Raw genomic sequence first — 26,367 nt, forward strand, 5'->3', positions numbered from 1 at the left:
AACAAGCTTGCAGGAGATGAGATGCTCAAATGAGAATCATTTTGTCACGTTTGATAAACCTTTTACAGGTATCATTTTATTACCTTTTAATCGCCACCCATCACTTTTTAATGACAAAAAAAATCATTATCTATAATTTCCATCATATTCTGCTGTGTTTGGTTATTTCTATTGAACAGGAAGTGACCTCACCATTTCAGGATGATTTATGTGTTTTTAGTCGCCACTGTGCTTCTTCATTCCCGTATCCTTTTCAAAAGATAGCACTACAGCTGGAAGCTGCACCTCAAATGGATTATAGATTAATATCAGTGTCTGACTGTCCTACTTGGGCGGTAATGTGTCAGCACTGTGGAGCAGTCCCGACACAGAATCCCTCATCCAGTGTGAAAATGAAAACCTATTGAAGATGTAATAACTCTGCTATATGAAAACAGCATATTAGTGATGTGAGAGATGTGAGTAAAGTAGTCAATACGTTTCATTTATCCATGTCACAGACACCATTTGTCTCCAACTGTTTGCGATGAAGACTCATGTGTATCCAGGTTTGCTGTACAGCAGCTGCTTTTACTTATTAATTCACCTTCAGCAAGCAGGAGGGAATGAAGCAATTATATCAACAGATGTATGTTGCAACACGCTGACAAGTTTACATCGCAGTGAGTTGGAATCCTGGTGCATCTTGTGCTATTCTACAAGAAGTGTGCAAAATGCAATGTTGTCGAGGAGCATCTGTGAAACACAGGCAGTTGTTTGTTTGTATATGGAGGGCTTGTATTATCCATGCTGGTGATGGAACCGGCTGTTAAAGAACTCATTAAAGCTTCTGCTTCTTTAATGGCATTGTTATAACTGTGACAACTACATCGTAACATGTGAGGGCTACTGGTGAACAAGGTGAATTTTTTTTAACCACTGTTAATTACATACACACTACAATCATTTTCCTTTGTGAACATTTTGGTTTTTTTCAAAATCAGCAAAGCAAATCCGCCCTCGCCCCCAATGTGCGTGTGTGGAGGTAAATTCAAATGGGCAACAGCAATAAAAATGCAAATCCTGACACAATGTTATCAGACCGTTTTCTATGTGTTCATCCCCACTAATGTGCATTCGCATTTAAAGCATTTATTTGTCGCATTCCTCCTACCTAACTGGGATAAGAGTCCTCCCAGTGATGTACCTGTCATCTTGCGTTGAGATCTCCCTTAAGTTCGCTTGCTGTGATGCACCCAAAAAACCTTTCACTCCTGCGATACTCAAGCACGAGCTTTCTGTTGCATCCTCTGCCTCTTATTGAGCCTGAGAGATTTGCCTTGTCAGAAACAATAACTTCCCTTTCAAGGCAGAGACGGTGTTATTTCTCAACGTAGCCATCGCACAAGGTGGTTGTTTCCATTTGCCTCCCCCGTGTTTCCTTTCATTCCAGCACATCATAGATGGATCAAATTGCAGCGCCAGGAAAGTCAGATTTTTCTAACACTAATTGATTTTTTTTTTTGCTGTCACCTTGTCTAACTGTGATACTACTCCTTTGGGTTCTGTAAAAAGGGAGCTCAAAGGTTCAAATAGATAGTCATTATCTCCCCCCAAAATCAGATGATCATGAGCAGATCTCCCTCAGCACCAAATACTCCTACACACACATCAACAGCCTCTGATTCTAGTGCTGCTGCCTGCCACTCCTATCTGCTGTCACTGACCACATTCTTAAATTCACCACTAATGGCTGGATTACTGATTACTGCCCATGAAGGTTCATTAAATGCTCGATTTGTATCTCTGTCAGGGTGATTTTGAGCGTAGGGACAGTCAAACCTGCTCAGATTTGTTCCAGAGAATCACATGATCAGAGCCAAAATAAAACACATTTCTGAAAATGGTTGACATGAGTGTCCTTACTGTTATTGAGGGTAGAAAGATTTTTTATTTTTTTTTAAAGTAAAATTCCTCCGGAAGCCAATCTAACTTTTCATGATTTGAGTTCAACTTTGTGGAGATACTCTCAAAGTTGTAATGTCCTCTTCCTCATCGTGTCAGATAGTCTGTCGGGTCAGACGAACATTCAGCTCAGGGTAAGGGTGCTCCGGCGTTCACAGCCTGTCAATCAGAACACCGAGGCAGGTTGACCTGTCAGTCAGAAGCGCGGTCCTGCAGTACAGCAAAATTGAATTAGCTCCCGTCATTTTCTGAAGGTTAATTGGTGGGGAAACCATCGGCTCAGCATGGGGAGGTACTTGACAAAGATAAGGGGAGCGAGTCTCATCACAGATTTTGTCATCATATTCTCTAAATATAAGATTTTAATAAACACATAAAGAGGCTGACACCCAGCAAGCCGGTTAAATCCACCTGAGTCGTGAGTTTTCCATAACTTCCTGTCGCACTCAGGGCTGCACGGTATAGCTCCCACTTTAGCTCGACATGTCATGAGTCAGCAGCAAGAGACGGTGCTGTCAGATGCTTTGGCTCGGAGGCCAAAATAACGTGCCGAGCTGATGGTCAGTTGATGGCCTGGAAAATTGCATTTAAACCTTCAGGTGTTATTCCAAGTTGTATCTTACTCTCAAACGCACAGAATTAAATTAAACTCTACTTTGCTCCTGTCCCTTTGATAAATGCTTTCTATAGCCCAGTTGCCTTTTTCCCTCTTCAGTATGGATTCTGTGGAGCTGAACAATGGTTTTGGTACAGAATACACTACGGTGCAGAGTTCACGGCATTCATTTTAAAAGAAAGCATCGTGCAAGGTTGAGCAGGAAGCACCTTTCTGCTCCCTTGTTTTCTGATCAATTCTGCCGGGCTGCTTTAATTCTCCTGCAGGGTTTCACTGATGCATCTGTCTCCATCAGCGCGGTGTGATTCCACGCTACTCTCCATGGCTTATCACCTTTATAAGAGGTGTCACCCAAAGTAGAGCTTTTAGGTTGTAATGAGATTTTTTACTCTCGTCTAAGCTTGACTCATACTAGGTCATGAGCCTGCTGAAGGACTCTTGATACACTGAAGAACAATAGAGTGAGATATTGGGAATGTACAAAAGATGGCATGGCAGTAAGTCATTTAAAGTTTTACAAAGTATGACACCTGTGTAGAATACCAAGTAGTAAGTGGGCTGAATGTAACTTTCCAATAGACCGGTTTCGAATTCAGGATGCCTGCGCTCATCTGAATCAGCCCAACCTTTGCACTCTTTGGCCTTAATTATCCAAAAAGATTCTGTTATTTGACATTTAGCACTAATGTATCACCAGCATTAATTGAGCTCAACCCACACTTCAGCAAAATGTATCGTCCTCGTGCTTATTTGCGGCCAATTAGCAGGTAGCAGTACTAATTGGCAGCAAGAAGATGTTATTTGTACTTTAATCTCTTTTAATCATAAAATTCGGTCAAATGTTCTCACTTGTGAGAATCCGGCAAACGCCGTTCAATCTAACATTTTTTAAGGAATTTTGTGTTTTAAAATCACCGACAGTACATTATGTAACTCCAAATACAATATCTCATCACCACATTTATTACTTTATTTCAGCCTCAAGAAGTTCCAATTGACAATATATCACTATAAGTGCTGAAGTTTTAGCAAACAGTACTTAATGAAGAAATGACCATCAATTATTTTACAGGCAATATTCCCAGAGTAATTAATGTATGAGTTTAATATCCTCTGACATATGTGCCCCAGTTCTCTTTCTCTCCAAAGCAATTCAGTACCTCAATGAGCACAATGTTTTCCTTCCCTGAGAGAAGTAGTTCCATTTAAACTCAATTGATTCCCCACTTCTGGTTTCCAATCTTTACTTCTTTTTCATTCACCCCAGCCAGAAGAGCATACATTTTCAATGACATCAAATAAAGGGCCGTCATTGGTATGGATGAGGAGGGTCCTTCGGAGATTGAGGCACCTTCACCAAATCACCATCACAAAGAACAAGATAGGAGGCGCGGGGAGAAACAAGAAACAGCACGGCTGCAAACTGTAAAAACAGATCCTTTGATATCTCGCTTTTGTAGACACTTGGAGATAGAACAGAAAGCAAATGTGTTTAGTATGCACGGGGAAATTGTCTGGACAGACACACTGACAAACTGAGAGGCACAGATAGAGAGGGGGGGGTGAGGTGCAGTCTGGTTGGTTTGCATACAATATACGATGTTTGTGGGGAAGGAGATGAAGCAGTTTCGAGATCGTTCCGCGCAATATGGCGTTCCGGAGCTTCTGTCAAAGTTTGCCTTGAAGCACTGGCTCTTGTGGCGGAGCAGCACTCCTGAGGCTCTGAGTGAGAGAGGACGACTCGTCTGCTTCACGTTTAAAGAAATCCAACCAGACACAGAGAACCACTGCAGCTGAAAGATCCCCCTTAAAGTACGACACAACCTGTCACTATCACTAACACGTCAACCCTCTCCTTTGAGGCCGTATCAACATTCAAACTCTGCTGTTATTTTTCACAGGACAACTCTTTGCTCAAATCTAGTTGCTTTAGATGCTAGCAAAAACCTTATATATGTATAACTATAAAATATAGACCCGTTTCTACACATTTACAGCCACTTCTGTGATGTTTTTGATAAAACATCCTTTTTTTGATAAAAAGATAAACCAATGATTTCCTGAGCAGAAGTGAAGTATGAACAGGCCCAGAGCGACCGCAACAGAAAATGTACAAGACAGTGTTTGAATCGCTGTTCAAGAGCAGGGTTTCAATAGGTTATCCACAGACGACCAAAAGAAAAAGAAAAACCTTCATTACCCAGCGCATAAAGCCTAAATGGAAAAGAGAATGTGGAATGGCTGCCTGTGTCTGATAGGGGAATATACTCAGCTTTGATGCCTTGGGTGTTCTGGCCTGCTGCACTCAGGGCTAGCACTGGACCATACAGATTGCTGCCATTATGGAAAGTGGGTCTGTGGTGGCAAATAGACCTAAGCTCTCAAAAGGCAACACACCCTGCTGGATGCCTTGGGCTTATTTGAAGATCTGCATATACAATATGATCTGATTTGCATGAAACCAAAGTACTAAAAATGTATTTTAATGTAGTTGGTAGCTTTGTTTGTCCCCAAACAACTCAACACCGCAGGCGTTGTTTTTCTTGGTATATGCTGTGGATTCTCTGGGACACGAGTGCAACAGTTAAGATACAGTGTTTTCATTTTAAATCTGCATGCAGATGCTCCTGTACAGTATCAGCTATTATTGTAAGCAAGCTTGTGTGTATATGTGTTTACAGTCACAGAGGGCTCTAGCCCGGCTGTAATTTATGCATGGCTTTCAGTAAGCGAGGCAGTGAATCCGTTGCAGGCTCACTAGAGTGAGTCACTGTGGACAAACAAAACACAGCCAATGCATTGTAAATGAGAGGAGATTTCTCGGGTTAAACTTAAAGTTCCATTTAGCCGCTAAAGGATCTTGAACCGGCGCCACGCTGTGAGCGGGTGGAGATCGGGTCAGAAGAACTCAGTCTCTGCCGTGTGATATTTGCAATAAAGGTCAGAGACTAGGAAACAACATCAAGGCGCCGGTTTTCTTTAAGAGATCCTTTGCCTTGCCAGATATTCTGCAGAGCTGTATTTTTTCATATTCATTTCATGGAACATTTGATTTGGAGCCTCTTTCCTCCCGGAGGCTTCGAGAGTGTTCTTTTCTTCAATGCTCCTCTGCCGCTGCTCTTTTGTCGCCATGAAGGTGGTTTTGTAATGGCAGCCTTTGGCATTCTGTTGCAGTGTCCTCCACCACAGCATTTATTTCTCCTCTTTATCTCCCCTGACAAGCTGACCAGTGCTTTTACTTAATCATCTCAGCCCGATTGATGATAATTTGTTGGCATTGTGTGAGCCAAGGAGAACGGCATTTAAAAAGGGTTTCTGTGCACCTTCACTTGCGCTTTAAAACGCTGTCTTTTATGCACCGTTGAATGAAACTTGCAGTGAGCTGTAGTTTTACAGGACTGAAATTGTCACACTCATATTGCCGCTAAAATCTTCACGCTGTCTGCCACTAAACAAAATATCAGCGTATATTCAACACATAGCAAAGCAACTTGCTGCATTCATTTACCACATTTGGTAAGGAGTGGGAATTGGAAGGCAGAAATAGTGAATTGGCAATGAAGACATACCAGTTTTCCAATTTCCAGTAAATGTGTGGAATATAAATCACAAATAGGCTGAACTATGAGCTAAAGATTCACATATAAGCTCACCCTGTAGGCCAGCTTAAGTCTGTGTGAAACATGCAATGCGTCAGATTACACTATCAACTTTCAAATTATCAGTTTATCAGCGTAGAGCACAGTGTTTACTGTTGGAGACGATTCAGCTGTTATTTACCCAACAGCAGATGTATTATCATTCTGGTATTAGTTATACATTATTCTGATAACGTCTGTATGTATGTGCAAGCAGGCAGTTTCTACGTACTGTAGGTTTTTGTCACCGTGTGGCAGGGTTTGTTTGGGGATATAAAATGTGGGATTTGTTATTGGGTGGTCCAGTTGGCTCAGTGGTTAAGAGTGTCGCTTCACTGCAAGAAGATCCGGGGATTGAACTCTAATAAGGCGAACATGAGAAACTCAAAACACACACCAAACCTGGCTCAGTATCCCCAGGAATCAAATACATTCAGACTAGTTAAAAACTACAAACAAAGAGGTCAAAATAGCGATTATGTTTCAGTGCAGACACTTTGAAAACACAAAATCTTACCAAGTATATTTGTCTAATTACTAGCCAAAATGTCCCATAACACTTAATACAAGACACAATCACCTAACAAGTAAAATGTCAGTTTTTGTATCCCTGACTTGATGCATGATGAGGAATACCACAACACCTGTGTGATTTTAATGTGATTAACTAAACTCAGAAAAAGGTCAAATGACAGCGGGAATGGCCTTTAGGTCCTCAATGGCAAGTGGGGGTTTTTCAACATGAAGTATATTCTCTCTGCCATAAACTGTCACATTTAATTTATTCTAACAGTGATTATCCCTGTTGTGAGGAGCCATGTTCTCTAACATACAAAAGCACCTTTTCACCCCCTGAGTCCCCCCAACAAGGCAACTCATTTTGGCCGTTGGTAGTGGCAGAGCTGGTGAACTAAAAGAGAAGAATAGATTACTACTCATTTCAATATTTATGGTTTGATGAGCTCATTTCCAGCACATTTTAACTCTTGTTGATTACAAATTAGTGGCTAATGCTATAGTCAACACTAATCTTAAATATTTAAGGTTGCCCAACAGTAATCTCCTTGTAGCGAACTCAATTAACTTCTAAAATTGTGTTCTCTTTGATCTACTTCATGAATTTCAGTATAAACATCCTCTTGCAAAAAAATCAATTCGGCAAACTGCTTCAAAAGACACATTATTATTGGTGATTGCAGTCTTTCAAGCACTGACGCATACCTGAGCAGCAGGCAGCATAACATTTTATTTTGGTCATTGCCGTGTCAGCAGCCGTACCCTTGGACAATTATATGCAGTAATGAAGGCTGTAATAATGAATGATTTGGTGATATAATAGAGTAAGGTCGTGCTCTGAATCCATCCACTGAAAGAAGTCTCTACACTTGGAAGCAACACTGTGTAACTTGAAAAAGGAAATAGCACATACATGCTTTTACAAATTAAAAGTTGAACACATAAACAACAAACACACCCAAGTTAGTCTGATACACTTCAGGTTTTTTTTTATACTACAGCCAGTCTGGTTCACTGTGGCTAATAATTGGTAACTTTTAATAAATATTCATGTGCAACTAAAGAGTCAGTTTTGCACCCTTTATGACTCTTCTCTACTTGAATGACAAATGCTGTATTTTGTATTTGAGAAGCAAGATTAACAAGAAGTGTATAGCGGAGAAGAAAATATTATTTGGAGATTGTTCTTTTTCTTGCTCCCGTTTTTACAACCATGGCTCGTCTCCCTTTGCAAACCTCATTTCATTTTAGGATGATCCAAGAATCACACCTTGTGCTCAATTTCCCTCTAGAATCAGTGCTCAAAAGGATTTTAGGGTTTTCAGAGGAAAATCCTAAATACTTTGATCCAAAGTGTCATTTCATGTGGTGTTGTGTAATTGAATGAATGCAGCTTCTTAACATTGGCCAGCCTCAGTTGCGTCTGACAGTCCTGGGGTTAATGGTGTGAAAACAGGGACCCTGCTTTCCTCAACCTGTCAAGTGGTAATTGGCCAACAGCTTCCTTAAATTGCAGTCTGCCACAGGTACTGCGACCGCGTCTTAAATTGTTGACAAAATAATTGGTGGGACAACAACAAGGAGGGCATGCAGTAAACATGAATCCTGGGCTTTCAATGCAACATTTCAATAGCAACAAATGCAATAAAGGTATATTTCTTATCCTGATTTTTTCCTGACATGTAATTAATGTCAACGATGTGTTCTTGTCTTTTGCAGATTATTCCTCCGTGCACATGAGAGAGACACAGATAGGAAGACAGTGGCAGAAACAATAAGATGAGACCATTTAATGACGGTAACCTCTAAGGAGAAAAGCACAAGCCAACCTGAGGCGGTTTTCACTGCAGGCAAACCTCAATGAAAGAAACTCAGTGTAAGGGCTGATTCTCCACATCTTTCTGATTGGTACATGGGGACAATACCATCCATCAATGAAGAGGAGACAAATAAAATGATTGTTTCTGGCTCGGAGAACAGTTGAACATCTGGCTGAAATTCCAACAAGATCTCAGCTGCACTGAAACACACAGCGGTATCACCCTCCTCTCATTTTTTTGGGCCCTGCACATGACTCTCAGAGAAGCACCCATGGCCTGCAGCTTAGGCGTGGTGATGAGTGCCTTGTTTTGGTCTGTAGCCATTGTGTATTTGACTCATATCGGCAGAGTCAGTGGAGACTGCTGGTTAATTGAGGGGGAAAAGGGCTTTGTATGGCTTGCAATTTGTAGCCAAAACCAACCACCTTATGAGGCCATCCCACAGCATATCAACAGCACCATTGTGGACCTTCGTCTGAATGAAAACAAAATCAAAAGCATCCATTATTCTGCCCTTAGTCGCTTTGCCAACTTGACCTACCTGAACCTGACGAAGAATGACATCTCCTACATAGAGGATGGGGCCTTTTCTGCTCAGTTCAACTTACAAGTCCTTCAAATGGGCTTCAACAAGATGCGGAACCTGACAGAGGGGATCCTCAGGGGCTTAGGAAAGCTGCAGTACCTCTACCTCCAGGCAAACCTGATTGAGACTGTGACACCCAATGCCTTTTGGGAATGCCCCAACATAGAGAACATTGACCTCTCCATGAACAGAATCCAGCAGTTAGACGGGTCCACGTTTACCAGTTTGACTAAACTGACCACCTGCGAGCTGTACACCAACCCCTTCAACTGCTCATGTGAACTACTCGGTTTCGTCAAATGGCTCTCAGTTTTCCCAAACAGGACAAATGAGCGGATGGTCTGCGACTCCCCACCTGGCGTCTCTGGTTATAGTTTACTGAGCCAGAATCCGAACAATCCAACATTTCGAAATGCGCTTCACATGCTCACCACTGTGTGTACGGATGATTATGTGACACCATTTATTTCTGTGCCCACTGAGCCCGTGACACCCCCACCGGACTTGACAGTCTGTGGGATGGAAGATTGTCCCTCAGGCACAGAACCAGAAGACATCACCATCAGTACCTACAACGACGTGGAAGTAAACCCTCTGATGAAACTGAAGCAAGTCACGAATACAGGTGCGACCATCATGGTTCAGATTCCTCACCCCTTCAAGAAGATGTACATCCTGGTTCTGTACAACAACAGCTTTTTTACCGATATTCAAAACCTGAAAGCTAATAAAGAGGACATTGAACTAAATAACCTTAAACCCCACACTAACTACACGTACTGTGTCGCTTCCATACGTAACTCTCTTAGACACAACCACACTTGTCTGACAATCACCACTGGCACTTTGAATGGAAAGGTTAGAGATGTAAACAATGCAACTGCTACTCACTACATTATGACGATTTTGGGCTGCCTCTTCAGCATGGTCATTTTCCTGGGTGTGGTCTACTATTGCCTGCGTAGAAAGCGTCAGCAAGATGAAAAGCACAAAAAAGCAGGTAGCCTGAAGAAAAATATCAAACTCAAATACGGACAAGAGCTGGAGGGAGCAACTATTTCTCGAATGTCGCAGAAGCAGTTGTTGGCCGGGGAGAGCATGGCACGTATGCCATACTTGCCATCTGCGGCTGAAATGGAGCAGTACAAATTTCAAGAGGTAAGTGACACTCCTAAAATGATGAAAGGAAATTACATGGAGGTGCGGAGCGTGGACCACCATGAACGCAGGGAGTGTGACATGGGAATGGCTGGGAATAGCCAGGGGTCGGTGGCAGAGATTTCCACCATTGCAAAGGAGGTGGATAAAGTCAATCAGATAATTAACAACTGTATAGACGCTCTTAAGTCAGAATCCACCTCTTTTCAAGGGAAATCTGGTGCAGTGTCCACTGCAGAGCCCCAGCTCGTACTAATATCGGAACACCCACAGAGTAAATCTGTCCTTCTGTCCCCAGTGTATACGGACAGCTATCACCACTCTCTGCAGAGGCATCGGACCTCTGACGTCTCACCAAAGAGGCCCAGCACTGCCACAGGAGGGCCCATGCGAAGCCCCAGGCCTTATCGCTCTGAATCAAAGTACATAGAGAAAAGCTCCCCAAAAGGAGAGACCCTCCTCACTGTAACGCCCGCTGCCACCATCCTAAGGGCCGAGGCAGAGAAGATCCGTCAGTACAACGACCACCGGCACTCGTATCCCGACGCTCACATAGAGGAGCTTGAAAGACCCGATGGCCGCAAATCCCTGTTGGAGCCTCTCACTCACTCCCGCTCCAGAGACTTAGCTTATTCCCAGCTGTCATCGCATTATCACAATCTAAGCTACTCCTCCAGTCCTGAATACTACTGCAAACCCTCACACAGCATCTGGGAGCGATTCAAACTGCACCGGAAACGGCACAAAGATGAGGAGTACATGGCTGCGGGCCATGCTCTGCGTAAGAAAGTCCAGTTTGCAAAGGATGAGGACCTGCATGATATTTTAGACTACTGGAAAGGTGTATCATCCCAACAGAAATCATAACCTCTTTAGGTGTTTTTAAAATGGACCACACATTGCAGAGATGACACAAGAACCTCATCTTGACAATTGAATCAATGGATACTTCCATATTATAATCAACTACTCGCTCATGTGTATCACATTCTCTTTTGAGTGTGAGGAAAATGGGTTAAAGAGTCTTTAAATTTGTCATATTATGTAAAGCATTCATCTGGAAAACTTTTATCGATTGAAGAGAAAATATCTTGCAAATTAATAATATATATATATATATATATATATATATATATATATATATATATATATATATATGTTACAATGGATTATAGGTTTTTGGGTATTGCATGGCCAAGTCCTGTGACAGTGGATTTGCTGTTGTGTAATATGAAACTACTATATGAAGATATGTTGACTGAAACCTCAACAGTTTTTGAGGAATTATTTGGACCCTTCATTCAAAAAGAACTTTTTTTTTCTTCCCTCCCTATATATTTAATTCAACAAAAACTATGTACAGATATGGGTATCTATATTTGCAATGTTTGCTGTGTAACTGGATAAGTATTAGTGGATGAATCAGGTTTATCAAACGGAGCGCTGTTCATTTAGAAGAACTTGTTGCTGAAGAACAGACACTTTAAACCTTTTGTCATTTTAACCATCACCGCCTGTTTTTTTATTCTTTTCTTTTTTTAAAGCTTTTACATGCATTTAAAAGATCCAGACGGATTCCGTTTTAATGTCCCCTTTATCACACAACGCAGTGTTCACTGCATGGATTCTGATAGACTTCATGCAGACAAGATGCGGTATACTCCATGCTGTAATGAAAGTCTCAATCATCAGTTTCTTGAACCATCATTTGTATCTTTAGTACCAAAGTAGAAAAAGCTGAAATGTTTACAATATGGGAATCGTAAGAACATACAGCCGTAGGTCCATGTGTCTCTCCTTTTTTATTGTATCAGTTACTGAAGACATTGGGAAACAATAATATCCACATACAGGATATGGTATTGAAAGCCTATATTAATCTCTAACATTTTAAAGGGGAGGCAGCTATTCTTTGTCACCTGTTGTTTAGGTAGAGGCCGCTGCTCTTCCCTGCAGGAGAGCCCGATGGATGAATGTAACAGATACATATTCTGATCTGTCTATGGCAGCTTTTATGTAAAAAAAATATTAATTTCATGCTATTACCAACTGTGTTTTTTCCTTTGCTTCAATATTTCTTCCCATGTATTAAATTCCATAATGTCTGATCCAATTAATGCAGGAAAGTAGTTTGTTCTCCGGATGGGCCTTGTTGCTTGCTGAGAGGTTTCGTTGTATTCTTAAACTGCTAGGCTGTTAAATCTTTTTGTATATTATGAAAGCTACGTACCAGACGAATATCAACGTGCTAGAGTAAAATTTGAGATTGTGAAACTGAATCCTCTGACTTACTGGCCGTGAATTTGTATATCATGACATTTTATTTCAGTAAATATTGATGCTTTATCTTTTTAAGGTGTTTATGTAACTTATTCCAAAACAGGCTCATGATGACTCACTATTCATATTCATGGATGATAAACACATTTGTATTTCAACTCTCCCACTCATCTGAAGAATTGTAATGAAGTAACTCTAAATGTATTGTCAATGCAGGACGGGGGTTTATTAAAAAGTAGAGAACAGCTGTTTGAGGTTAAACAGTGAACATCAGCCCTTTGCGTGAATATTAAACACTTCAACAGCCATGAATGAAAAGCAGGACAGACAAACTCTATGTGCTGTGTATTGAGGCGATAGCATAGTTGACTTGAGGGACTTCATTTATCCGGTGACATATTTTCTTATCAACTCTTTATTCTCCCTTTAGTCACTGAGTATGTAAGTATAACTGCGGGCATGAGTTAGCCCTTTTGTATTTTCTCTGTCACAATGATGCGTCCATTTCATGGAAGTGCGTCATGACGCTGCTTTTACTCATTGATGTGAAATGAAGCATTCATGAGCCTGATGTGAATGTGTTATGTAAGCACCTTCTAAAGTGTTAACTTGGTTGTCTAACTTAATATTTCAACCGCCTTAAGATTTTGGGATATGTGTATAAGTGTAAATTTCTTTTTGTTTCATTTCAATGTTGATATTGTTGACGAGTTTCCATTCGTTGTTATTTTTATAAAAGCATTTCAGTATCCTCTGAGAGCTGTCAGGTTTCTAGTTCATTTGGCTATTTAGCGACATGTTTTTTATACTGCATATTGTAGCACTTCTGTGTCTAATAAGAGTGTTGATAAAACCTTTAGAAAGATCGACAGTTGTTGTTCAAGTGCATCAAAACAAACAAGAGCACAAAAATGTGTTTTTTTTATTTTATTTCTTAATACTATGTTATCTGCTTTCAGACAAAGTACTGTGAAATAAAGTTAAGGGTGCACATACAATATACGCCAGCATCGTTATTATGACTTCAGGCCAGAATCACTTCAAGGCTGCTAACCACTGGGTCCAGATCCGCCGTGGCTGCCAGGAGACGATGTGCTGCCATTCTGACCGGTATGGAAATGACCACCTGCTCCGCGACATGAGCGACGCTCAACGCTTTTTTTTCTCCACTCTGCTATACATGAGCCGGGACTATTTTTAGCCCTACTGCCGTTTTTTTGAGAGTTTAGGGGGGAAAAAATTACAATAGTAGTTTTTCCATAATCTTAGATAAGTGTGTTTTTTAAGAACTGTGACGAAGATACATACTAAGAAAGACTTTTTACAATTTAAAAAAATCCACTTGTCAGTGCTCTGTGTGGGATGAACTACATGAGAGAGACAGTGTTTCCAAATGACCTCAAACCTCGTCTGGCATTTCTGCACCGCATGCCTTCTGTTGGGTACATATTGACCTCTGGAATGTATATAAAAGCACAAATGTATTGCAAGTTTATCTGATAGTTAATGGTGCATTGCATTTGTTATCAACTTGCTCTTAACACATACAGCAGAAATAATTATTCATGTTTGCAGTCGTGAGATAAAGGTAGAGAGGGAAAATAAAAATGCATGAAAGAGAAAAGGTAGGGACAAAGCTCTGTGATCACAAATATAGTGTTTAGATGTCTAAATTTACAGATTTTCTGTTTCTGTTGTCAGGTAATGGACAGATATGAAATTTGATAAATAAACACAATGTTGACCAATAATCATTACCAAGCTGCTCCACTGGGGCAGCGTCACAGGAAACAAACAAAAATCAGGCTAATGACAACAGCTGTGCTGTGTGATCAGCTATATTGCCATTTAAAATGAGTGATGACAGGGACAATTACAGATGACAAAAGGTACAGCCATTAAACATCTGATACCACAGCTAAAGGAAATGTGTGCATGCTTGTAAAACACACACACACACACACACACACACATATATAAATGTAGGTGCTGAAAAACAGATTTTATTCTTTTGAGATGGTTCCAGTTGACATTGAAACCATGACTGAGCCAAAGCACAACCAGAACATGACACAAGGGCTTAAACTATTTTGACGACTTACCGATTAGTTGATTTAATCAACCAATTTGTATAACCAAGTTTCCCCAACAAGAAATCACACAGTAGCACCACTTTAAATCTAGTGTTTACCAGAGATTAGTCAACAGATTAGTCGACTAATTGACTAAGAGAGGGCAGCCCTACACGAGACTGTAAGATCCAGTTGACATAAAGAATAAGATGGCATGAGGCTATACTTAAAGCTATTATGAGGAATTTAAATTTTATGGTGATTTGGGCGGCCCCTGTGGACAAAAGCGGTAGTGTTCCTGAGCACCAGAGTCCTTTTGAAAAACTTTAAATTTTACTGCAGCAGGGTCTGACAGGCTACCCGCCGCAGTCCTGGTTCTGGTTACCCTGTGCCTCCGTTGGGCAAAAGAATACAGCCTGAGTCTTGAGCCGCATACGTATGTGTCGATGTTGGCTCCCAATGGGGACCAACGGAGCAGCGAGGTGACGCTCTGCTACTGGCCGAAGGATGAGCTGCTGCTGCCAGAACGCGGCCGCCACAGCTTCCGACTGCAGGTGAAGCCGGATCTGGGTCTGTCCGCAGCAGGCTGGTTGCTGCTGGTGTCCCCAATGGAGTCTGAGGTGAAGGAGTTTCTGGTAAACTTGAATGATTTCATTGGATCTTGCCGGAACTGGGCCCAGCGGCTCCAGTGACAAACTATACAGAAATAGGCAATCCTTCCGCTGGTTTATTTATAATCAGGTCATATAGAGGCATCCGTATTAAATTCAAACTGTTTCACAACCAGCTAAACGTTCCTGACAGTAAGCATTATAATATTGTAATACTTTTTATTCAAGTATAATTAGTCAAAAACCTCCATTAGTTTAGGAGAAACCCGCCCCTTGACACAGCAAAACCTGTTCAGACCTGCACTGCCATTTTTCTTCATTAATGCACAAATTTATGCAGCAAGGTGCTCAATAATCTAAATCAAATCTACACTATGGATTCAACCTTTGACTTAAGTATGAACCTTGACTTGTTCTTGAGTAATTAAACCCCATTTCCTGCTGCACACATCGCAAGTGTGACTTTCCGGGTGGATTCTTTTCACCCCCTCATTTGACTCAAAGATTAGTTTTAATACAATACAGTAATACATCATCAGGTAAGCTGCAGATCTCCCCAGAAATCACATCATCCTCTTTCATGTATGCTACGCCTGCCAGTTACATTTTGATACACTCTTCAACCAGCAGACATGTTTTACTGTGATTAGGGTACTAATGACATCAAGTACTGAACAAGTGGATTAAACTCTTTAAAAAACGGTTTTCTGAGCCCATGTTGTTTAGGTGTGTATTTTTCTTGTTCGACTAGATAACAGACAACATGCTGCAGTTTGGTGGTGACATTTCCAGCGATACAATCTTTCACATGTACTGAAAACATGAACAGTAAATGTAAGGTGTCGATGTCAATATCAAAGTGTCTTTCCTGGCCATTTAACAGCCATCATACAGGGAGAACGGGAGCGTACATACATTACTTCTCCTCTCACAGCCTCAATAGACCATGACAAAATGTAGCTGCATGTTGCAGGAGCTCTGCCGTTGTCATGAATCCACAATTACAACTATGACAGAAGGTAAAAGGCTTCTTTTGAAAGCTTTTTTTTTAATGTCCTTACTCCCACCTTTGACTAAAAGCAAAAGTCTAGGCCCATTCAGAGAGTGAAAATTCCAATATTAAAGATTCTGTGTGCTTCCTGGTCCTATTTTTGCTTTCTTGGAGCTTAATATGAGTAGTAAATATATACCTGCAGGGCTTCTTCATTATAGAGGCAAGTAAACAAGCCGAGGTTCATGTCCAGACTGCCTTCAAAATTACGGCAGCAGGTCAATGCTGTGTTTTTCAATGTATTTTACAACTGTCTCACTTAGTTCACTTCTGTCCTCATCAAACCACAGCAATTCTAATTCTCCTGATAAACAACAACAGTTCATTACCTGAAGCTAAAAGGAGTCTTTCCTTTCTAAAAAATGCAATGAAATTGAACAACAAAGCAATAACCATATTGCTTGACTTTACTTTGCTTGACTCACCTCGGCCATCGATAGCTTGTTTACAGCGCTGCTTTTGCTGCCTTTCTATTCCAATTTGCTTGTTTGCTTGCTTCCCTCGAGGGAAATGAAGGGGAGAGGCTGAGGAAGGCGTGGACTTTGATTTGTTGTTGGTGTTCACATCACTGAGCAACAGAGGTTAGCATTAAGGCACAAATTACACACAGACTCAACTCGTAACTCCTCGCTCGATCTTTGTACGGCAAGAGCAGAGCTGGATCGACCTCTAGGAGTGGGAAGTTGTACAGCTGCACACAAATTAGAATTTTCAATGTTGATTGTTCCAGTTCATAATTAAAATTCAATTATTTATGAAAGGGCAAAATTCTGAATTCAGAGCATATCTATGAATGAGGCCCAATCCCAATGTTCACACTAACGGACTCACAAACTTTGAGGTACTTTCCAGTATTTTGAGCCCTTTATTGCACACTATCCATAAGTCTGTACTTCTGCGGACTTGCCTGAAAACATTACCCACAATTCATAGCATTGATACCAGGAGAAGCACAGAGGTTTAAAAAAAAAAAAAAAGAGGATGGCACATGGGTGTTCAGTCTGGCATATTCAATTTACACAGAAACATTAATGATTTCAGATAGTTCATTAAATCAGAGGAATGTAAGCAGAGACTATGACACACCTGGTTTATTCATCAACCATTTATTTGCTTACTGAAGCCATTTTGACAAAAAATTGATACCGCTCATCTGGACAGGCCTTGAAAAATTTGAAATCAGTGAAAAGCATAAACTAAAAACCCACAATTGTATATAACATGTTCATAAAGGTATCATCAAGATAACGTGATATGTTGCCGCAAACTGCTGTCCCATTCCTAGTTTTGGCATTTTAAGCCCCTGCAGCCTCTGACACTCAATTTTATCAGGTGACGTCAGTTAAGTTCCTGAGTTTAAGGCCTGGGGGGCCATTGCCTCCACACGGCTCTCAACATGGAGTACGGCAAAAAATGGCAACAGTGCCAACAGACGTAAAAGTGTCACTATATAGTTACCTCAAAAAACAACAAAACAACTAAAAAAGAACTGTCGATGGCATGTGCCACTTTCTCTTAACGATCCCACAATGCAATGAGTCACATTTTATAGATGCAAAAATTGTCATTTTAGATTCCGAAATCTCAATTTACTGCTTCTAAATTTACTTAACAGTGGAGCACAGTGATGAATTGAGCTAATGCTAACATTAACATTAGTTTAACGTGTGAACATGCTAACATTTGCTAATTAGCAGTAAGTATAGTATATAGTCTGCTTTAGAGCAGGGTCAGTCTTTGAACTTGAAATCCATCCAAATCCATAATTTTTTTTTAAAAACAATACCAGACTTGTAGTCCTAAAGCCTTTACGCTCGACGCTTGGTGTCTGGTTGTTTGGCACCGCTATCTGTTTGAAAACAACAGTTATGAAGTATCAACAGATCTGACCATCACCAACGCTAATGAAGAATTGTGTTGAGCATTACAGCTGAAGAAGATTGGTAAATGCTCTCTATCAAATAGCCTCCTGAGTGTTTATTATGAAGGGAATAATGAATGCCAGAACTGGTGAGTGATTCAGACATGGCGCTCCAACATGTCACAGTTGAGAAAGCAGTGTGATCACAGAACTGGGACTTTACCCAAAGGCTTTATGTTGATCCTGAACTAACAAATATTTTGAGGGGACACTGCATAACAGCAAGATAATAATGAAAAAAAAGATCAACCTAATCCTCCAACACAATGTTTTATGCTGGTTTTCTTCCCTGGAAGAGTGGCATTGTGAAAAGACCATGTCCATAATCGAGGTGGAATACAAGCGACTTTCGTTTCATGACATAAAAAAATAAAATAAAAAACCTTCCCTGTAAGAAAGATTGCTTTTTGCACACAAACACACCTGCCCATCATCTTCTCCGTAAAGTTTGGCGACTGAGACCCTCTATCCCTGGACATGGCACATGCAGTGCATTAATTAGCTGCCAGCACAGCATGACTAAAGCTCTGATTTTAAAGTAATTGAGGAGAGGAAACACCAGAAGTTTCTCTGCTCTTGTCGCATTAGATACGGGTGATGAGCTGTGAAGAACAGAGGACCTACAGTGGGCGGAAAAATGGGATCTGCACGCAGATCAAAGCTCAAATAGCTGATGTAATTAACAGATCGAACTCATAGAAAGCTGCTTTGAAGGGTGATCAAATAAGATAACAACAAGTCCATCATGGACAGTGACCAAAACATGCCTTGCACATGAATTCTGAAAATATATTTGAATAAGAGTTATGAGTCACATTTCATATTGAATATGGTTAATTCATTGATTATTAATATAGTGATGTCATATAGCAGTAGCATTTCTATATGTAGCTAAATGTGTGATGTGCTGCGGGGGGATACTGTTGTGGTGTATCCCCCAAGAAAGAGCATTATGAATGAATCTTTTATGTTTTTACCAAGAGGTGTCGAAGCCTGTGATCGGTGAGCACCTTCACGTTGATGGGCTGTAACTCCTCAGTCTTGTTAGGGCAGATTTATGCTGACGGATTATTCCGACGAGCCACAAAGACCCAGGACCCACTCATTAATACGCGGCACAGCAGAGACGAGAGCTCGAGTGATCGCCAAGCAGAACAAGTGAATGATCCTTCAAATGAGCGCCGTGCAGAGGCAGGTCACAGGGACCAGCAGTCAACAGTACACCGGCAGGAAGGAGAGGAGGAACCGCTGCGCACATTACATGTTGGAGCAGGAGAGACCCAACGGCTCATTACGATATGAAAGTCAAAGAAATCAAAGAGTCTTCACACACTGGGATATATGAGACGTGTGCCCACACGGGTCACATGACTTTTATTCCCAGAACTTTTGCTTCTGGCGATAATGAGCCTGCCTGTCTCTTCCCCTCATCTTTGGTCCTGTTCTTTTTTTCCTGCCAAACAAAGACTCCTCTGATCATAGCAGAGTACAAATGAGAGGAGGCTGAGCAAAAAGAAAAAGAAAGAAAATCAATGGTCCCATTCTGGTGGAAGATAAAATGCTTTTAGGCTTTAATTATTTCCTCCCTGTAGCTTTATGAATTTGCTTACCACTCAATTCAGAGATGAGGACTCCCTTGAACACACTTACAAAAGGCCGGGTCAGTTCATTTCCTTTCACCACATTAACGGAGCATGTTGATCATTTTATTAAAACTGGTGAGAAAAATCTGACTTAAAACTCAAAAAAGTCAACAAACAAGCAGGTTTTAAGTATTGTGTTTGTATTGGTCTTTGTATAAATATTGAGTGAATGATGTAACATGTGACAAAAGCACAGGTGTAAAAAAAGCAAGTTAGCTTCGGGGTCCTGGTATTTTCGCTGACTGTCACACCGTCATGGCTTACTGAGACACTTGAATAGAGCAGAGCCATCTTTCTTTAATGTAATCAGTAACGCCTGTGCTGTTTCTGCAAAAAAAAGTCAGAATCACTGCTTAGAAAAAGGCCTGAATGAATGAATAAACAACTAGAAAGGTGCTGTCAGTAGGGGGCGGATCTCCACCAGGTCTGTCTGCAATGGCCGCTGCTATAATGTTTAATTGAATGAATATAACCCCCCCCCCCATAGACCGCAAGTGTATCAGATGTGCTTTTCACTTTCACGTCCCACAAACAACAGATACTCTGTTATCTATACAGATGTCTGCAGCGACTCTGTAACCGTGACCTAAAGTGTTTATTTAGGCTTCAAGTCTACTGAACACACAGTTTGGCCCCACATTGTCTCTGGCTGCAGCGCAGAGGCTGAGAGGCGGCGATGCACTCAGCTGAGTTATCACTAGGGGCCTCTACCAGCCGGGGGACGGTTGAGAGTAGCGAGTGAGGAGTCAGCACGCAGTCAACAGCAGTATAAAACAGGTAATAAAAGGTATTTTGAGAAAGTGTGAATCACTGAAACCATGAGTGGTTCTTGAGGATGCAGCCATAAAATGAGCATCCAAAATATTATGCGGTTTGCTGCAGCAGGGTGCGAGATTTGCCATGGACAGACACAGAGACATACACACACACACACTCACTTACTCACTCACACAAGCAACCGATGCCATGATCCTCCTGGCGGAGATAATAAATGAACGCTCTCCAGTATAAAAGAAAATGTGGTAATGCTTATCATCTGAGAAGCATACACAGCCCGTCTTTCTCAGATGGAAGGCTCGTGTGCCGAGAGTTGTACTGTCATATACTGCAGAGCACATTCATGAAAAATGCATCAAAGATTTCAATGTAACCCAAAAGGGGAACATTTCAGATTTCACTGAATCTGAGGGACTGAATCATTTTGTGTGAGGGCCGTGTGTGCTGAGAAGTAACTCGCTGTGTTGAGTGAAACGATGTCCTGCTGCTGTCCTGTGCTGTGAATGTGTCACGACAAGAATCGGAGGAATGATGTCACACAATGAGATTTCTTTCTGTCACACCTTGTTGGTGCTTCTGTCTCAGCTGGGAATTCACCATAGCTATGTCCTCTGCTTGATGTCTTTTAATCTCAAAACGTGGCAATCACACTGGCTTTTCTTTTTTTTTTCCCGCTCTCAGGGAACGAGTTTCTGATTGCTGAGGCACTTGTTATTTCCTGGATGACGCTCTGATGCATACTACAGTCCTCTAATCTGTCCAGCAATCACACAGCCTCTGGAAGCTTTCACTGATTGCCCTGATAGGGACACCCTTTCAGAAGATGTCTAAAAAATGAAATGAGTCACTCATTGTCAATGAAAGGCACTTATAGCCAATATAAACTCACGTCTAACAGCATGATGTTTTTGTAAAAAAAAAATAATGATAATAACAATATTCACAATCTAAAGTGATTTTCAGTATCGTAAACACTACCCGTCCATTACAGAATGTTTTAGTTGGTAGTATTTACATGTCAACCTTTATCTATGAGTAATGAATGTTGTTTTTTTTAGAATGATCAACTCTAAAATGTGCAGCCTTTGACATGTGAAATGACTTTGTGGTGCAGAGGAGAATGCAATTAGTCAGAGGCTTCATGATTTTAAATAGCTTCGATTGCAATCCATTAAGAAGTGGCATTTTCCCATCACACGCTGAAAGCGTTTCAAGAATTCTCTGAATACGTGACGCTTTGGTGCATTATTTTTCTCTCTTTAGTGAAAAACAATTCTCTATTATCCCAATTCTATTGACTGTTTAACCACACAGAAAAGGAAGGAAGCGCCATGATTTTCATTAGCAGGAGCTCTCTCTCACTCTGCAGGCTGCCACATATTCTGCACAAACACTAAATACCCCTGTTTATCCTTCTTTCTCTCTTAGTGTATGAATCCCAGCATTCATCAGAGTGCGATAGCAACGAGAACGGAGACATTAGGAAGTGAAGACGCTGATGAACATGAATGGAACATCTGTACAGAGTCAAAATGAGAGAGACGTACTACTTGTATCAAATCTGATCAGGTCAAATGGGGTCTTTCCCAGCATGCATTGGGCTGAGGGCCTCAAAAAACACCGGTCAAGTTTCCAGTCCATCAGAAGGCCAGATAATCCAAAACAGAAGAAAGGGGGGGCACATTTGGAAAATTAGACTCAAATTCAAAGCCGTCTTGTCACCGTCTTGTCTTTTTGCAACGCGTGAGCGGAAGTGACCATATTTGGACTGTGGAGGAGTGATGTGTAGACGCCGTATACGGGTCTGGTAGCGTTAGCGACCTGTCAATCACATAGTAGCCCCGCCCTAAAGCATACCCTGTTTTATGATCTATTTTGCTCTGAATGGGACCACAATTTACTCAATGAACATCATGCTGTATTGAAGAAGACTTGAAACTAGCGATTGAGAACATAAACTCATGTTTACAATGTTTATTAAGGTATTAAATCAAGTGTAGAAGTAGAGTAATTTTCTCATAGACTTGATAGACTAATTTTTGTAACTAGAGGAGTCTGCTGGCCATTAGAAAGAATGCAGGTTTAATACATTTCAGCATTGGCTTCCCTTTTCAGAACTGGAGGTTGCCGCCTGGTGCTACCCCTTTCCACCCCTCTGGCCCTGCCTCTGCACACATGCATTCCTATGGGCATTTTAGAGGAAAGAACATGCAAACGGAACTCATACTGAGGTCAAATAGCCTATGATATGAGCAAGTACTCAAATGATCCTGCAGTTAACACACTACATTTTGTATATTCGCTTTTTAAGTCTAAAGAATGTGCTCTGTCACTGCAACAGAAACTAGTTTTGAAGAAAGAAGTGTGAAAAAAACAAGTGATAATTTGGACTGAACCTCCTCTGCATTCTATTTAACAACAACACTCTTGCTGAATAGAGAATGAGATGCATCAGACCAGGGAATGGTGTGTTAGTATGCATTGTGACTGAAATCAAGCTTTGTTCTTCATTTGTTCTTCACTTAACATCCTTGGCATGCAGAGAAATCGGAATTCTACAGAAATAGCTCCTGCAGGTGGCCGTGCATGAATTCATTATTTCTCTTGAAAGCGTTTACAGAGATCCCAACATTCTGTACATGATGTTCATGGTTCTCATTGACAGAAGAGTTCAAAAATGAAATGATGTTGATGTGAAATCAAAGCAGGAGAATTGCAATTATTGAAAGACGTCCAACTTGTCAACCTTTTTTCTTTGACTGATGGGAAAAGTCAAGTTTCACATTATGAGAATTTGTTTTTTTTTGTCCGTCTCGGTGTGAGCATGCTCTCAGCGTGTCTCCATGTTGTTCCTGCGGGTGCTCTGGCTTCCTCACACAGTCCAGAAATCAACAAGCAGGTCAGGTGAAAGAAACTCTAAATGGCCCATAGGTGTGAATATTTGTCTGTCTGTATGTATTAGCCCTGAGATAGACTGGCGATTTCTCCAGCAGTGTACCCTGACTCTCACTCAATGCATTCTGGGATAGACTCCAGCCCCCCACGAACCTGACTGAAATGAGTTGGTATGGACGGCTGCAGGGTGTGAGCCAAAATCTCACAAAGAGATTTTTTGTGTCTCGTTTAGACACAAAAAAAGTGTCTAAACGAGACTACAAAACGTCCACACGCCGAACACTGGTCCGCCTTCACCTTTGTGGTGGTGACATGAAATCATGTGACCCTGGTGTCGCTTGTTTATAGAATATTGTTAGCTTTTTACTTCTGAAGATTGCATTACGCTTCAAAAGTGATAAAAGTGGTTTTCATTTGTGGTATTGATGTGAAGATTATCTTGCTGAACAAAACCTGTAAGTGTTCCAAACACTAACAGAGTGACAAAGGTGGTGCTAGTTCAAAATGATTATAACAAGCCGACAAGATTCTGAAGTGTGATTCCTCAAAGAGGTTTGAGGAATAAGATTTATACACCACAGAGGGGAAATGATGTTTAAAAATGACAAGGAACAAGGAAAACCTTTCAAATGTTTTGATGAGAAGCGCCTCATGGATCCAGAAAGTAAATCGTCCATTCATTCATCAAGTTTACATATCAGCCTTCTGTGCTGTTGTCAAAGTTAGATGACAACAGCACAGAATGATCAGTTAACTTCTGCAGCTTTGTGTCTATATAACTCGAAGTGTGTTTTTGTTTAGGAACATCCTCCCTCAAAAAACCTCCTCTCGACAGGAAGGTACACGTTGTGTAAACAAACCATGAACACAAGGTCATTGCTGGAAGCACTGACTGAATACAAAAACGTTGTAAACTTCTGAAAATATGTTAAAAATGGTGATGCTATTTGCGGTGGTATTTCTCAACAATTGTAGCACGTTTAGTTGTTTTGTTTGGGGAGAGGTTGAATCACAATATAATATTGGTAGTAGTGGCTGCTGGCTGAACATTTCTTGGGACTGCATGATGCTAATTAGTCAGCAACTCTTTAAAATCTCTGTAAACATATGCAGCACATGATTCAATTACTGCTTCACTGCCTCTTTTCATTGAAGACATTTGAAGACATTTTCACAGTGTAAGTGTAAATGATAACACTGACGTGGGCTGAATTCCATTTAGCTGCTCCAGTTTTAGGACCCTGCTGGCTCACTGTTTGGGTTGAATGGTCAGTCTGGAAGATCAACAACTGCAGGTGGAGATATCTGGTTTCTTGATAACTCGCCAAATGTACTAACCTGTGTACTTGTGTACATCAGCATTTCCGGGGAGAAATTGACTTTGACACTCAAGGATTTTATGAAATATCATTGTGTTTTCTGTAATGTTGTTTTCTGTAATACTGTTGTGTTTTTCACCTCAGGGCCACCGTACAATTTCTACTCATATTGCAATTCCAGCTACAATACAGCCAGAGAAACCAAATATACCTTCTAGACAGTAACTAATGACATTAATTATGGCTCAATTCCATTTAGGTGCTCTAGTTCCAATTTCCTGGTATTGTGCATGCTGGCTCAAGGCCAGAGAAGAATGAGACCTGCACCTGAATGCAACAGAGCCATCATGAAAAAGTTGGTTGTAAAAAGTTTGGTACAGGTTCAGTTAATGACAAACATTGCTCCTTTCAGCAGTTGTGTCACGTAAATGAGAAAGTAAAAATAATCTTACTCAATCCAAACACTAAAACGATTCAATGTCATCGATGCCAGGATAGCACAGGATGTGATTATGACAATTAGATCCACCTGCTCTCTGCTGTCCCCCGTGTCCCTCTGTACTTCCCCAACTACACTCAGTAATCAGAAGCTGAAGGCAAAACGGTGACTCAACAGAAGACTACGGTTATAAAAAAAGGAGTGTTTTTCATTGGACCCTTTCAGGTCCTGTATATGTGTTTATCCAGTCTGGTCCAGTTTGTTCTGTATAATCCATATTGGCCCTGAATGACCAATGACCTTTCTTCCTCCGCCACCGTCCAAAACCTTCACTTGCTATAAAATGTACAAGCTACAATTTCGATAACCAATAAGCTTTCACTTCAGCACCACCCATAGGGTCAATACTACTCATAATCGAATGGGCACATTCCCATTAAGTTTCCTGAGCACTTTAGTGCTGAAATGCAATTAAGCATTAGTGTAGTGCTGAAATGATTAAGCAATTCATCGAAGTTGACAGAAAGGTAATCCTAAAAGATTCAGATGATTGATTCTTCTTTTGTCATTATTAAGTAAAAATGCTGGTTCAGGCCTTTAAAATGTGAGTGTTTTCTTTTTAATATCACATTTAATTGAATATATATTTGGGTTTTATACCTTTGTTTGAACAAAACAAGCTACTAGCCACTTTTATCGCGGGTAACATTCCTGCCTCTAGGGGCCATTATTGGAACCTCAAAGTTTCTTTAGACTTGTTAGAACAGTGTTGTTCAGGTCTGGTGTAAAACATGCTACAGTGATCCCAGCCTTAGCAGATATGCCAAAATAAATTCACATAGTTATGTCATATTACAGCAACAATCAATGAAGCAATCTGAAAGCCTCTGACTATTGTAGCAGTTCTTTAGATGCAGCGTGGTCCACAGAGGTTTAGAGAACCCTTCATCCTCTGGTCCCTCCACTCCGTCTGTACACTGTGCTCTCGGCCCATTCTGAGCTCAGATGTGGTTTGTGTACAGTATGTATTAAAACTCCTTCACAGTAGCTGAACTCGCAGGGCAGCAGATCATCCGTCTCA

At 40.9% G+C, this 26,367-nt stretch overlaps 1 protein-coding gene across 3 annotated transcripts in view; it reads left to right on the plus strand.

The window, feature by feature from the left end:
• elfn1a (extracellular leucine-rich repeat and fibronectin type III domain containing 1a) overlaps window positions 1-11,378 on the plus strand; it is a 60,644-nt gene extending 49,266 nt beyond the window's left edge. For all 3 annotated transcript variants that reach the window (XM_031861888.1, XM_031861887.1, XM_031861889.1), the window contains one exon: window positions 8,434-11,378. In XM_031861888.1, coding sequence (XP_031717748.1) covers window positions 8,785-11,145 — 2,361 coding nt within the window. In that variant the 5' untranslated portion in view covers window positions 8,434-8,784 and the 3' untranslated portion in view covers window positions 11,146-11,378. The remainder of the gene's footprint in view (window positions 1-8,433) is intronic.
• The last annotated feature ends 14,989 nt before the right edge of the window (window positions 11,379-26,367 follow it).

The sequence above is a fragment of the Anarrhichthys ocellatus genome, unplaced genomic scaffold, assembly GCF_004355925.1.
Source record: "Anarrhichthys ocellatus isolate YVR2014 unplaced genomic scaffold, GSC_Weel_1.0 scaffold26, whole genome shotgun sequence".
Classification (NCBI taxonomy): domain Eukaryota; kingdom Metazoa; phylum Chordata; class Actinopteri; order Perciformes; family Anarhichadidae; genus Anarrhichthys; species Anarrhichthys ocellatus.